This window comes from Porcisia hertigi, chromosome 25 (genome assembly GCF_017918235.1).
Source record: "Porcisia hertigi strain C119 chromosome 25, whole genome shotgun sequence".
In the NCBI taxonomy this organism is placed as follows: domain Eukaryota; phylum Euglenozoa; class Kinetoplastea; order Trypanosomatida; family Trypanosomatidae; genus Porcisia; species Porcisia hertigi.
In genome coordinates this window covers 634,998-649,654 of record NC_090584.1, presented here as the reverse complement: position 1 = coordinate 649,654, position 14,657 = coordinate 634,998, and the positions used below count along the sequence as shown (strand labels likewise).

The following is a 14,657-nucleotide window of genomic DNA, read 5'->3' as shown; positions in this document are numbered from 1 at the left end:
CCCATCACCACCACCTCACTCCCTCCTCCTCCTCCTCCTCCCCCTCCCCCCCCCCCACACACACACGGGCACCCTCGCTGTAGCGTATTTGTGTGTCTATGTGCATGTGTAGCTCAAGTCCTCCTTAATTGTATCCGACTAACGTGATCGGCTACTCCTCTTCCACAACAACTCCGTTGACTCCTCTTCGCGCACACATCGCGAGTGTTGACACATCAGCCTCACGCATCCAGCTACACGCACATCTCCTCCGAGCTTCATCACAAAAAAAAAAGCTTCACCCCTCGGCAGGCCCACCAACACAGACCTACACATACAGACTGACTCAGGTCTTATCCCATCGACACCGACCAGAAGTTTACCATGTCTTCCGAGGTCGCGATCCACTTGACGCCGTATCCGGCAGCGTTTATCATTGAACACGCCAAGCGCAAGAGGTATGCCGCAGGCTACATACTTGGCACAGTCAGGGCCGAGGAAATCCTCATCACAGACTTCATTCCCCACACGCACAAGGACACAGAGGTTCCGAACACAAAAGCCCACCGCGCCGAGCTGACGCGCCGACGCGCCGCGAAGCGTCGCTACACGACGCAAGACCTCATAGGCTGGTACTCTGCGGGACAGCCCGGTGCAGATCTTACGGAGGAGGACTATCAGCTGTGGTGCAACGCGCCATCTGTCATCTTTCAGGGTCGCCACTGCCTCCACCTGCACTGCGAGATGCCCCACGAGGATACAGAAACGCCAAAGGTGACGTGGACGGCCTCTGTCGTCTTCAAGGATCCCGTGGACCACACGCTCAAGCACATTGACCATGAGGTTACCCTCGCCCCACTGAACAACCTCGCCTCGGATGTCATGCTAAGCCACGTCACCTCTCTTGTCCTCTACAACGGTGGCCGCCCCTTCCCCCGTAGCAAACTGCAGAACCTCGATGAGGTGGCATACGTGGCCTCTATCGACCACAAATCCTCAACAGATGCCGTGAACGAGGAGCAGCGCCGTCTGGAGCGTGCGGTGGCAGCGGCGCAGGAAGCCGTGAGCGGTGGCAGTGGTGGTGTGGAGGCGAAGGAGATGATGACCGCCGTTGAGAACTTCCGCGCGATACGCGATGAAGCACTGCAGCGCCAACGTGACCAGACGGGTCGCATGGACTTCAACTCGCAGCAGTTCAAGGACGCTCTCATGATCAAGTGCGCCGTTACAATCCTGCGCAGAGAAATCGATCAGATCGAGCACCTCTCCACCGTCTACGGCGAGGATACCGCCCGCCGCAACAACGGCCCTGGCGCTGAGAACAACAACGAGAAGCAGCAGCAGCAGCAGCAGCAGTAGAGATGAAAAGGGGGTGGTACGGCGAGTATGAGAGGAAGGGGAAGGCTTCGCCGGTTGATGTGGAAAGACCTCTGTGTGTGTGTGTGTGTGTGTGTGTCGACTAAAAGAGGGAATGGTGGGATCCTCAGCCTGGACCGAATCCCACTGTTTTTTTTTTAGCAGAGGGGTGAGGTGGGGGTTGGGGGTCGTGGAGGCCACAGGGAACTTCTTTCCTCCTCTTCCAGCTCCCCGATGTGTGGAGGTAGTGTATACGACCTTGAGAAGTGAAGGAGGGGGCAGGAGGGAGGAGGAGCGGTAAGGCTGAAGCAGCTGTGATGGTGATTTGTAGAGGGGGGGTGCTGTCCTTCACACCTCTCTTTTTCCCCCTCCCTCCTGCATCCCTACTGTACCAGTTGCCATATCCCAGGCTGTGTGTGTGCGTGTGTGTGTGTGTATGTGCAGACAAAGCCTTCGAGATCGCCTCCTCGCTCTATATTGCTCGGTCTTGTCTCTCCCCCCTCTCTTATTGCTTTTTTTGGGGGGTGAGGTGTATACTGTCTAATGATCTAAATAAGTCCCTTGTTGTGTGGTACTGGTGCGCACATGCATGTTTGTTTGTTTTTTTCCGTGCACGCCCGCGTGTATTGTGTGTGTGTGTGTCTGGGGTGAGCCGGTGCGTCTGTGTGTTTTCCTGTTCGTGTTTTTGTTGACGAGTCGAACTCGAATGGGGGCAGGGAGGGGGGGGGGACCCCCCCCCTCCTCCCCCTGTGTCCCCACATCTAAAAATGGCCCCACAAAAAAAAAAGGGACTCAGCGGAATAAAAACGAGACGTGGAGGAGGGGGGACCAGAAGGGCCAAAGAACCACGGATGAGGAGTTTTGCAGTAGGATGGGGAGAGTGGCAACGGAACCAAAGGGAGTGGAAAGGCATCGCTCCATGATGCTACGATCGTCTTCGCTCTTGTGTGCGCCTCAGTGCAGAAAGTGGAGATAACCCAATACACACACACACACATACACATGTTTTTTTTTTTTGGGTGCGTGTGTGTGTGTATGCGTTGGTCGGTGTGTGAGGAGCGCCCGTCAACGCTTGTGGGTGTTATGCCCTCTGCGCTGCTGGCCGTGAATTAACAATGGTGTTTGTAACTTGAGTGCATGTGCATGCGCAAGTGGACCTCTAGACACTACTCACGCACTAAGTTGCACTTCTCTCTCCCCCCCCCCAACCACTCTTCTCTTACATCAACCCTATCCGCACCACCCTCGTCATCTTCAAGTACACACCCGCGCACAACGGTGTCTGAGTGCGCTTCACGAACACACACAGGGACTATAAATAATATATATATATATATATACATCAGAGAAAAATGGAAAAGCGGTACATTCACAGCTCGAGCCCCTCCATCGCAGAGGAAGCCCTGCGCCTCGAGTGGGCCTTTGGTCTCAACAGCGACTACAAAGCCGGCATCCACAACCTCAGCAACGGCGGTGCTTTGGGGGACACGGAAGACGAATATAAAGAGCAGCCACTGCAGCGGAAGGTGTTCTACACACTGGGGCACATTGGGGTCTTGTACGACGCGATCCACAACACGCAGCAGCATCTTCTGGGCCACCGGTACTCGATCATCAGTAGCGCCTGCTGCAGCCACAATCACCGCTTTATCGTGACGGCTGACGAAGGCGACGTCGAGGTGCGTCGACGCATCCAACGGCAAGTGGTGCACACACAGTCTGCAAGAAGCTCCGCGGGCAAGTCGCTAGAAGATGTGGAAGAGGATGAGCTGGAGGAAGAAGCCTCCATGCTCGTCGACCCCTTCGTTGCGAAGCATGATAACGAGGAGGACGGATCCGCTATGATCGTATGGGACGCGTCGACGGCATTGCCGCTGAAGGTGATTGCGACGGGCAAGTATGGCGGTGTCCTGGGCGTCGCTATGTCACCGGATGGCCAATACCTTGCGACCCTGAACCGCCGAGATCCTCAAGAGATTATGATCTGGTCCTGGACTCAAACGGACCCGCTGTTGCTTGGAGGTGGATCTGCCAGCGTCCAAAGAGCCTTCGACCAGGTCAACCCCCTCACAAGTGTTGATATGGCCCCTGTTTTTGTGCGCCGCATCGCCGCACGCGATGAGCAGACGTTCATCTCCTTTTCGCAGGATCATCCTGAGCTCCTCTGCACAAACGGGCTGCGTCGCGTCACCTTCTGGTCTTGGAAGGAAGGGATGCTCAAGTACTACTCGCCCCCCATCCTTCAGCGCCGCTTTAAGGCCTCGGTCGGCAACTTCACACAGACAGTGTACCTCCCTGGCACACAGATGGCGTGCAGCGGCACCGTGGACGGCGATGTCGCCCTCTGGTCCATACAGCCCCAGGATCGCGTTATTAAAGAGCAGGATAAGTCGTTACTGAAGGTAGTTCGGGTTCACAGTGGCGGCGTAACCTTCATCACAACAGTGCAAGGGTACATCGTCACGGGCGGCATGGACGGCATCGTCAAGTTTCTGGACGCGAAGTTGCGGCTGGTGGCCTGGTTCGATAACTTCAACGGCGGCCCCATCGTCTCCATCAGCTTCGACCGGGTGCCGCCGGTGACGATGGAGGAGGCACAGGCAGCGGCGCCGGATCAGGTCGATGCCCACCTTCTCACTGAAGGCACCGCAGCGGCAAGCCTGTTCACTGCGCCGGATTTCATGGTATCGACGGCGCACAGCATGATCATCGACGTGCCAGCGAAATCTTTTCACACGCCCGAGGCTGCAACACACAAAGGCCGCAGCAAAGTGGCCCGCGGGCGACTCATCGTTCAGGGCCAGGACCGCGCTGTTCAGTGCCTGGCGGCGCACCCATACCTGCCACGGCTGGCGATCGGCGGGCACAGTGGAAATCTGCATCTCTGGGACTACTGCGAGAAACGCGTGGTGCTGCTGAGTCTCTTCCGACACCTACTGATCCGCTGCATGACCTTCGACCCGTCGGGCAAGTGGCTCGTCGTGGGCTTCACCAACGGTGTCATCAAGATACTAAGCGCGGAGACGCTGGAAGAACAACAAACGATCCGCCCTATATTGAACACCACCACAGTTGGAACGGCAGCTGGCAACGACGCAGCAGCAACGGCGGTGGCAGAAGCAAGCACAACGCAACACGCCTTGACAAGCAATGGCTCGCAAACCGCCACTGAGCCGGGGCAACAGCAGCAAATCGTGCGCAAGGCGACGGTGAGCGTGGAGGAGATCTGTTTTTCCCATGACAGTCTCTTCATGGCCACCGCCAAAGATGACGGCTCTGTCGGTCTGTATGAATACGTGAAGACGTCCTCGTCTGCCAAAAAGGCGGAGTGGCAGCTTGTGGGCCACCACAAGACGCACAAGGGGCCCATCCGCGGCATCCGCTTTAGCTCCAACACAGCGGGGGTCGAGGAAGCGCCGCGGCTCCTCTCCCTTGGCGCGGATAAGCGCCTCATCGAGTACGATCTCGCGGACTCCAGTCCCGAGACGGGGCTGCTCCTGCGCACGGCACACAAGATTTCGCAGGAGTCCACGCCGACAGGCTTCGCCTGGTTGCCAGGCGGGTGCTCGCTGCTGGACGCGGCCAGTCAGCCGCGCGACCTCTTTGAATTCTGTGACGAGGGCGACGACGCAAGTGACCGCAGCGCAGCGCGCGAGCGAGTTGTCAAAGACGTCGTGGACACGCTTCTAATCGCCACCCGTGAGTACAAGTTTCAAGTGTATCTCAGCAACTGGAACCGGCAGTGCGTGAAAACGGTTCTTTCGCCGACGTTTGGCGGACCCGTGGTGCACATGGCTGTTGTGCCCCTACCAAAGCAGTCTGCCACGCCTCCCTCCTCATCCCTATTCCCGACGCACTGTTTGGTGTATGCGACTAAGGAAAAGGTTATTGGTCTCGCCCAGCTCCCTCTCCGCGGCGACCCGTGCGGCTCCATCGGCGTCCTAGCACACCCTGGCAGCATCACCAGCATGGTCACCTCACACGACGGAGCCTTCGTGTTCACAGCCGGCGGGCCTGACAAGGCTGTCATGCAATGGAATATACGCGGTGACTGTATCATGTCGCCGTCAGAGCGGGCCGCTGTCCGGCACTGCCGAGAGAAGGGTGGCGTGCCACTGTCTCACCTTGTCGGCGCAGTCGAGGGTGGCGCTGATGGTGAACTCATGAAGGAAGTGGTGGATTACTTCTACTACGCCCAAATCCGCGCGCAGGGTGAAGAAACCACTGCGAAGCGCGTGCTGCACGGCGCGATTCCGTTTTCGCAGATGCCGAACCTCCTGCGCTCTCTTTGTTACTACCCGTCAGAACAGGAAATCGGGCATTTGACCTATGAAGTGGCAAACATGTACGGCCCATTGGATGAGCCGCTCTCCGAGGTGGACGTGGACGCCATTCTGTTAGACTTCTCACAATTCATGCGTCTCTACATCAACTACCGCCCCGTGTTCGGCGTCACACGGCAGGACATCGAGGCAGCCTTCCGCACGCTCGGCGCGGATCACGTGACGGGGAATATCGACCGCGATCACCTCTTCCAGCTGCTGACAACGGAGGGAGAAGCGCTCAAGTCGAACGAGGTCTCCGCGGCGCTTACGTCGCTGCTCGGTGACGGTATCCGACTGGATATGCTCGAGGATGTCATTACAGCACGCACCTTCGCGGAGAACCTGCTTGGCTTCGCAGATTACGACGAGGGTCCCGGACCTAACAGCAAAGATGCGGGCAGCAACGGCGTGGGTAGCGAGGCTGACCAGGACAGCGACAGCGACATTTATGCCCTCGGCGACGAGAACGACATTAGCACAGTAGCCTAGTAACCGGCTGTTACAGAATGAATAGCAACGTACTGCGGCGGATTGCAGCGTCTGCGCAACAGCCTCAGTGTGTTCGTTCTTTGCTCTCATGTACGTAGATATAGTCTCTCTCCCCCGAAACCAACATGTGAACAACGCGCGGAGGAAGAGGAGAAGTGGGGAGAGGATCGATGAAACGCGAGAAACGAACGCGCGGTCCCCGGCACGCACGCGCTCAAGTAATGAGTACATACCCCCCCCTGTAGATTGTGCGTCTCCTGTACGTCTTTCTTTGTGCGTTTTTTGTTGTTGTTGTGGCTGTTCTTCGCGCGCGTGTGTGTACGTGTCCGGGGCTGAGAGCTGTGGGGGGGGAGTGTGTCTTCCTTTGGGATGACGATGTAAACAAGCGAATTATGTCTGTGTGTGTGTGTGTATGTCAAAGAGAGAGAGAGCACTAGAAAGCGGGTAAGGAGAGAAGGGGCAAAGCAAAAGCGGAACATTGCAGGCCCCCCCCCCCCCCCCCCCAGACACGCCGACACCAGGGCATATCGGTGCTCTTGCCCCCCCCCTCTCATTGTGCCCTCCCTACACACACACACACACACACACACAGCTTCCTACAACAACAGTGATATATAATATGAAGCGAAAGCCTTTCTCTCACGGACCTCTCAGCCTCCTCCTCCCCCCCCCCTCCAAGCCGAAGCCCTCAATCATCTGTGCGGCAAATGATGCCGTCGACAGTGTACAGCGAATGAAAAGAGACACTCGGGAGAGGGGAGGGGGGATGGTGCAGTTGCCCACCCTACCTTGTTTTGCTTTTCGACGCACAATCGCACAGTACATGCAACCCTACGTCTCTCTTCACCTACACCAACGGATCTGTACTCAAAGTGAAGCTGCACTGCGCTGCAGCCCGACGCGCCGCCGCCTCTCTCGCGCGCACGCACAACACACGCGCGCAACAAAAAAAAAGAGGGAGAACATCTACATAAATAACGCACACAACGATCACGCGTATCCCTAGACGCACCCTTCATAGATACACACGTTCATACGTGTCTGCCTCCCCCCTCCCCCTTGCAGCGCTGCCACTCATGTCCTCCACTGCCACATCCTGCTCCCCCCGCCTTCTCTCTGGAGTGCGCGTGTTTCTGCACATCCGCCATGGTGACGACGATGTGCAAGGAAGAGGAGGAGAACTGAACTCCAGTAGCAGTGGCATCAGAGTCGTCAAGAAGCGCAAGGGAGGCGGCCAGACAGTCTCTGTCAGAGAAACACTGCGCACGGCGCGTGCGCATGTCCAGCAGCTCGGCGCCACACTTGTCCTGAGTGAGGCAGCCGCTGATTTGATCGTCTTCCACCAAGGCAACGCGTCCTTCCTAGAGGCTGCACTCAAGAAATTCAAGACGGTTGTTCGGCCAGACTACCTCGCCGCATGCATCGCTGCCGATCAGCGAGTAAGTGTAGGCCCCTACATCGTCAAGCCAACCGCAAGCGCGATGGTGACTGCATGCGCCTCTCCAGCGCACGAGTCTGTCAAACCCTCCGCCTCTGCTATCCGCTCACCCCCCACCGCCGCCGACACCCCTGAGGGCATCGATAGCGGTACAATGCACAGTGGGGCAAATAGAGTCGTGGCTGCGGTTCCCTCATCTTCCTCCTCCGTCTCTCCCTCACGTGCGACGCGTAACCCACAGGTATCTAAAACACGAACAAGCACGCCCGCCAAAAAGGCAGGGAACCAGCAGCAACAGCAACGCGGATGCTCAACCCTCGCCAGCACGGTAGCGGTGAGGAAGGAAGATGCCGTCGCCCCTTCCGGCGACTCCCCTCCCTCGTCCTCACTTGCCCAACCCAAACCCCGCACCGCCACCAACCTCGGCGCCACGAGGCCGCTCCATGCCCTGGACGACATGTCCAACTCCAACGCGAATGACAGCCGCTGTGGAGCACAAACGCTCCAAAGTGGCGAGACGGGCAACAAGGAACGCCCGCAGAGCCGATTCGCTGGTAAAAGCAGCACTGTCAACGGGGTGCCTGGGAGAGGAAGCGTAACTCGTGGGAAACGGTGTGTGCCCCAGGTGAGCACGTTGGCGGTAGAAGTCGACGAGGACTTTGCCCAACGGTGTAGCGCCGACAGCGTCCCCACACCGCAGCTCACCCCCTTCCCTCAACACAAGCTCAGTAGTAGCGAGAGCCCAGGCGTTGGCGCGGGGGAGCGGCCCGACTACGGCGGTGGCAGCAGCAGCACCACCACCACCAACACCCACCAAGAGCGGGTGACTGCTGCAGTGGAAAAGCGATCGGCAGATTTGGACGAAGAAGAAGCGATACGCCACGTCGTGCTGCGCTCGACCGCAACGTGTGCCGTGACTCAGCGCCGGGGGCGACCTCCCAAACAAGTCGATGCAACTCTCAACCCCGCTGACACACTGCCATCGCTGGTGAGCCTATTAGCCAAGGAGCGAAACGGACTGGCAATGCGTGGTCAAGATCCTTTCTTGCTTTCGGAGCCCAGTACCCAACATCCACTGCGGTCCCAAGAAGCGTCAGGGCCTTCCCCGAGTGATGCGAGTGGTGGGGAGGTGGATGTCACCCAGCCCCTTCCAGCCGTCTCCCCCCCACCTACGCAAATGACCTCAAAGCGTCATCGCAGCCCCAGCGTCGCCGAAGACGGATATACGGAGGAGCAGGCACACTGCACTCACCACCCACCGTCGTTGGACAATGCGCTAAGTAGCGAGAGGCAGAGACAACGAAACAGACGAAGTGCCGTGAGCAATCCAATCTGTGAAGCCGTGAAGAAGTCAGTGAAGCAAAGACAACAGAACCGGCGTCAATTTTCTGCGCGACAGCGCGGTCGCTTCTCAAGCCGCTGTGTGGCTGCTGCCGCACTGGATCCCGAGTGCGCCCCCGCCGCGGATCCACCACTCTTGATGACCTTCACGGACCTCGCTCTTCTTCGTCGCATGACCTCGGTGAACGAAGACGTGCGATCTGCGGCGGCTCAACTGTGCGTTTGTATTTTCTCCGATGACGGTGGCGGGGCAGCGTCGTCGTCGTCGTCGTCTTTTTTTTTACGCGACGTTGTGGTGCAGTTGGGTGCCGTGTGTCTCCTCCTCGGCGGCGACGATGGCGAAGGGCAGTCGTGCTGGTTTGGGCATTGCACACGCACGCACATGGAACAGATGCCGCGCATGGCGAAGAAGCCGACGCATCTCGTTGTTAGCCCCCACGCTCTCCTAACACCAGATGTCCTGTACTACAAGGCGCTCGGCATCCCCATTGTCACACCGCAATGGATCTACGACGCGATAGCGCTGGGGGCATTCCCGGCAATCCTGCCGCACATTCACACCCACACCCTGTATGGGGATGGACATGCAGCGGACGCGGCAGTGACGGGAGCCACTCCAATTGTCACTGCCGCGTCCGCTACATGTTCTCGTGACGGACTGCTTGGGGGTGAAGAAGACAGCGGAGAAGCAGCACGGGCTGCTACAAGAGCAGTGCAGCGTCCCCTTGCACATAGCACAGGCGACAGTACCGCACCGCCTCTACGCCTTGGAGGCTCTTCTACTTTGCGGCGGCTCCACAAAGAAGTGGCGGAGGAGTACGTGCCTGCCGGTGAGCAGGCGATGCGACCGTTCTACGCACCGATCTTCCAGGACCGCATGTTCTACCTCTACGTCCCCCCGGTAGACTTGGAGAATGCCAACGCGTCTGGCGGTGCCGCCGGACCTCTGCGGCCAAGTCGAGTGAGTCGCAACAGCCGCAACGGGAGCTACCTTGGCGGTGTCACAGCCGCCTTGGCACAAGTGACGGAGCTGCTGCGCGTTCTTGGAGGTACGGTGACGCGTAATGTGGAGAGCACCTATCTCGACGCTGTGATCGACCTGACCGGCTTCTACGATAACATGGTGGAAGTGGGACAGACCGCAAGAGAGCAGCAGAGCCAAGCTCGCACTCTTCGTGAGTCTCTCAGCTGTGCCTATCACGACGCCCTACAGCGTGTCTCTCAGTGGTCTTCCTCCGTGCACACTCATACTGCATCGTCTCCAACACCTGCGCCAGTCTTGGGGATCGCCTGGCTCATTTATTCAATTCTCACACGCCAGTGGACGGCAGTGGACTCGTTTATACTCCATGAGCACCCTATTGCTGCGCAGCTTGCCGCCGTGCACTCGCGTCCCCGGGCCTGCGGCATTGAGGCCGCTGTTGCAAAAATGACCGACATGGGTGCGGTTGGGAGCAGCGGCTTTACACCACCGACAGTCCATGACGCGCCAGACGCGCGCATACCACCAACGCCATCGGCGCATGAGGAGGCCGCAGAGTCGATGAGCGACTCTGTCTGGTTCGCCCTGCTGACAGCAGCAGCCTCTCCGCATCTCAAACGCACGCGGGGCCCGCAAGCCTCAATCAAACACCCCAGCCATCAATGGGACACGCAGGAAATAGCTTCGATGCTGGTCGACGCCCAGCAGGAACCTTTGGGCGCACATGCCACGGCCACCTTGCCCACACCAGCGCTTGCGTTTCCATCGCACCACACCACCACCACGCCGGTGCCGTTCGAATTGGAGGAGGAAGACAACTTCATATTGGCGTGTAAGCACTACAACGGTGACGTTGTGGGACGAAAAGAATCGGGGATGGGGAGGCCGCACAGCTTGCCCCTGTAGTGGCCTTGTATGTACTCCCCTGTATGCCCCCCCCCCCTCCCCAACCCCCACCCCACAATTCCACGAGGTGCTCGACTATTCACAAAATGAACGCATTGACGAACACATGAAGGCACATGGGCTCACGCCAATATCGACGCTGCTCAGACATTGCCAGAAGCAGCACTTGTCCTTTCACAGAGAGAGAGAGAGAGAGTCCATCCCTCTGAGGGAAGCGCTGCCTTTCTTTTCATAGCTCATCCGCCGCACGCGCCATCAACTCCCTTTATCACCTAGCAGGATACAAACGCAGGGGAGTCGGTCGCGCGTGGAAAGAAAAAAAGGGGTGGGGTCAAAGCTGCCCACCACCACCAACCCCTCCCTTTACTCTCTACATAGTCATAGGTGGTGATCATTTCTTCGTACATCTCCTCTCCGTCTTACCCCTCCCCCTCCTCATCCTTCCTCCATCGAGCAGCGCGCACACAAGAGCAAAGTGAGCTCTCTCTCTAGGTGTGCCCCCCCCCACACACACACACACGCCACCGTCTCTTTCCAGCGCATACAATCGCTGCAAGTAAAATTTGAGGCGCGTGTGTGCACCACTGAGCGTATAATTTTGCTTTGGTGGTCTTCAGGCACTTTAGTTAGAACTGGGATCCCACCAGCACCCTCTGTTCTGTTGTTGTTGTTGGGTCCGGTTCGCCGCCTCACCTCCCTTCCTCCCCTTGGGACCATCTTCCTTTCATCTGCACTCAACTCTGCTCCCCCTTTTCAGGGTGCGTGTATGTGTGTCGCATTGTGTGTGTCTTTTTTTAATGGTTTGAGAGAGCACACACACACACACACAGAGAGAGAGAGACAGAGCAACCTGGAGACTTGGTGTAGTAGACGACGAGCTGCCGCGAAAGAATCGCGTCATCATAATGGCGGCTGCGTCTGAGAAGTATCAACCCACCGGAAAGGAGGTCCCGTTCGGGGCAGGTCGATTTCTTCTCAGACACCGCCTCGGCAGCGGCTCCTTCGGCGACATCTTCGAAGGCTACGACAAGCATAGCCAGCGCATTGTCGCAGTGAAGCTGGAGCGCAAGAAAGCACGCTATCCGCAGTTGTCTTATGAGAGCAAGGTGTACCGCGTGCTGCACCAGCCACCAGTGGGACAGAGTGGAATTAACCCTAAGCAGTTTCTTCTCGAGTGCAGCAGCAACAGCAGCGTCAACGCCGGCACCGTGCACGACAGCAACAACGCCGACCTGCCCAGCTCGGCACAGAATATCACTGCTGTGACGCAGCAACAGATGAGAGCCTTGGAAGCCAGCGTAGCCGTCGGCATCCCACAAATTTATTACTTCGATAGCGAGGGTGACTACAACATAATGGTGATGGAGTTGTGTGGTCCCTCCCTCGAGGACGTCTTCAACTACTGCCACCGTCGCTTCTCTCTCAAGACGGTTCTCATGATTGCTGATCAGCTCCTCCACCGAATTCAGTTTTTTCACGAAAAGGGCTTCGTGCACCGCGACATCAAACCCGAAAATTTTGTCTTGGGCTGTCGTTTCAAAGCCCACATCATTCACATCATCGACTACGGGCTCTCCAAACTGTATTGGGAAGTGAAGAAGAATACTCACATCGCCTTTGCAGAGGGCCGCCCCCTGACGGGTACAGCACGTTACTGCAGCGCCAATGTGCACCGCGGCTACGAGCAGAGTCGCCGTGACGACCTCGAGTCCATCGGATATCTCTTCGTATACTTCTTACAAGGGACTCTGCCTTGGCAAGGGATTCAGGCGAAGGAGCAGCAGATCAAAACCATCAAAATCGGTGAAACCAAAATCTCGACGCCTCTGGAAGAATTATGCAAGGGGATGCCTGCGGAGTTTCTCAAGTACCTCCAATACTGCCGCGCATTGACCTTCGCACAGAAGCCAGACTACGAGTATTTACGGCGCTTGTTCCGCGGTCTGGGTAGGCGTCTGGGGCTGACGCTGCACACGCCTAGCATGCCCGCTAGCAACCCATGCGCTTCAAGTCGCACTGGAACGGACCCCCCCAACCCGCTCATCACGCCGGACGCGGCTGGCACCGATGCGGCGTCCTTCACAGGATCGCGTGTGCTGAGTGTCGTGAGCGGGTCAACCGCAACCAGCCGCCCCAGCCAGCAGCATCAACCCCCCAGCACCATCGCCGCACAGGTACTCTCGACCCCCGAATATGGTGACCCGACGCGCGGCACGTATGACTGGTGTTTTGACTGGTTCTGCAAGCGACAGATGGAGGTGAAGAACGGAATAGAAAAGACCCGGCGGCAGCGGTTAGAACTGCCGCGGCCCATGGTAATGAGCGACAACCTCGAGCTGCGCCTCGAGGACGTCTCGAACGCGGTGGACTGCTCGACACAGCGGGGAAAGAGCAGTGAAATAGGCAGCAAGCGTCCTCTGTTCACTGCTCTGCCACAGGTCAGTCGCCTACGCGTGTAGGATTACTCACGGGGTGTGTGAGAGAGAGAGAGACAAACCGTAGTGATGTCTACGCCAGTGTATTCGAGGTCAGGGGGACATACACCGCATGCTGCGAGGAAGTGTGTGTGTGTGTGTCTGTGTCCGCTAGGGAAGGGGCCCTCTGTTTTTTTCTTCATGGCACTCGCTCATATAAGCTATTAACTCGTCCTGCACCATTACCCCGCCAGATTTATATTTCGCGTTCGGCGTGCTTCTACATCCTGCTATTTGTGTATCTGTGTTTGTGCCAGGAGGGGGGTGGGGTTATTCTGATGTATAGTTGAATCGTGGTGGTGGCGGCGGCAGTTCTGTTGTCTCGAATACAACGAAGGCACAGCGAAGGATGAGTGAGAGGTTTGGGGGGTGGAAGAGACGGGTCGTATCGTCTCTCCTTTCCTCCTCCCTGCCACCACCAAGACCACCCATCCCCCTCCCTCCTCCTCTTGTGTGCTCCCCACTCCCATAACCCACCCACCCACTTACCTTTCCTCGCCCCAAGCGCTGCATTTGTTTTTTATACATGTATCTATATGTGTGCATTGAGAGAGACATGTGTTTGAGTGTTACTTCCCAACCCCGGGGACGGAGGGGGGGGGGACAGTCAAGGCGATGCATCGCTACGCTGATGTGAACAATCAGACCCAGGACGGCGTTGCATTGGAGGAAGAGCTGTGACTGTGCTCTTGAATGTGCGAGCCATACGATAGGGCAAAGTCTCAAAGCAGCTCGCCTGTATCTCATTCGGCCCCCCACCACTGCCCACGAGTTGAGGGGGGGAGCCTGAGCTGACTGACAGGGTACACACACCACGAGGCTGGTCAAGTGACACGGGAAGCGACTGTTACGGTGTGTGTGTGTGTGTGTGTGGCCCATGAGGCGTTTTGAGGTATGGGACAAGGGGCAAGGGAGGAAGGGGTCGAGTGTGTGGTACCCCACTCACATAAAGTGTTGTATGGAAAAAAGGGGATACTTGAAAAAAAAAAACGGGGTGGGTACTTCCCACGCTGCCGCCGCCGCCCTCTGCGTCGATTCCGGGTGAACGACTGCCTGCCTCGCTCCCCATGTACATATATATATATATATATATGTACACCTGTTTGAGTGCGTGTGGATATGTGTAGATACCCCGTAAATGTGATGGATTGCCTCTTCTTTTTGTATGCCTTTGTCGTGCATCTTTCTGTCACCTGCCTATAGTAGGGGGAGAAAAGAAGGAGAGGCAGCTCTCTGCCCTCCTTTTCCTTCGTTCTTTTTTTTTTCAATGCCTCCACGCGTGCATGCGTACGTGCACAGATGTGTGTGTGTGTGTGTGTGTGTGGTCTCTTCTCTCTGAGACGGCGGTGTTCTTTTTCAAATTCACT

General features: G+C 57.4%; 4 protein-coding genes across 4 annotated transcripts; all 4 read left to right on the top strand.

The window, feature by feature from the left end:
* Positions 1 to 363: 363 nt before the first annotated feature.
* JKF63_04667 (uncharacterized protein) lies at positions 364 to 1,338 on the top strand (the record flags this gene model as incomplete). The annotated part of the gene is made up of 1 exon (XM_067900647.1): positions 364 to 1,338. One exon carries the CDS (start codon positions 364 to 366, stop codon positions 1,336 to 1,338), a length of 975 nt encoding a protein of 324 aa, XP_067756668.1.
* A 1,349-nt stretch (positions 1,339 to 2,687) lies between these two features.
* JKF63_04666 (uncharacterized protein) lies at positions 2,688 to 6,149 on the top strand (the record flags this gene model as incomplete). The annotated part of the gene is made up of 1 exon (XM_067900646.1): positions 2,688 to 6,149. The coding sequence occupies one exon, from the start codon at positions 2,688 to 2,690 to the stop codon at positions 6,147 to 6,149; it is 3,462 nt and encodes a 1,153-aa protein (XP_067756667.1).
* A 1,076-nt stretch (positions 6,150 to 7,225) lies between these two features.
* Positions 7,226 to 10,816, top strand: JKF63_04665 (uncharacterized protein; the record flags this gene model as incomplete). The annotated part of the gene is made up of 1 exon (XM_067900645.1): positions 7,226 to 10,816. The coding sequence occupies one exon, from the start codon at positions 7,226 to 7,228 to the stop codon at positions 10,814 to 10,816; it is 3,591 nt and encodes a 1,196-aa protein (XP_067756666.1).
* A 905-nt stretch (positions 10,817 to 11,721) lies between these two features.
* On the top strand, positions 11,722 to 13,275 carry JKF63_04664 (uncharacterized protein; the record flags this gene model as incomplete). The annotated part of the gene is made up of 1 exon (XM_067900644.1): positions 11,722 to 13,275. The coding sequence occupies one exon, from the start codon at positions 11,722 to 11,724 to the stop codon at positions 13,273 to 13,275; it is 1,554 nt and encodes a 517-aa protein (XP_067756665.1).
* Positions 13,276 to 14,657: the final 1,382 nt, after the last annotated feature.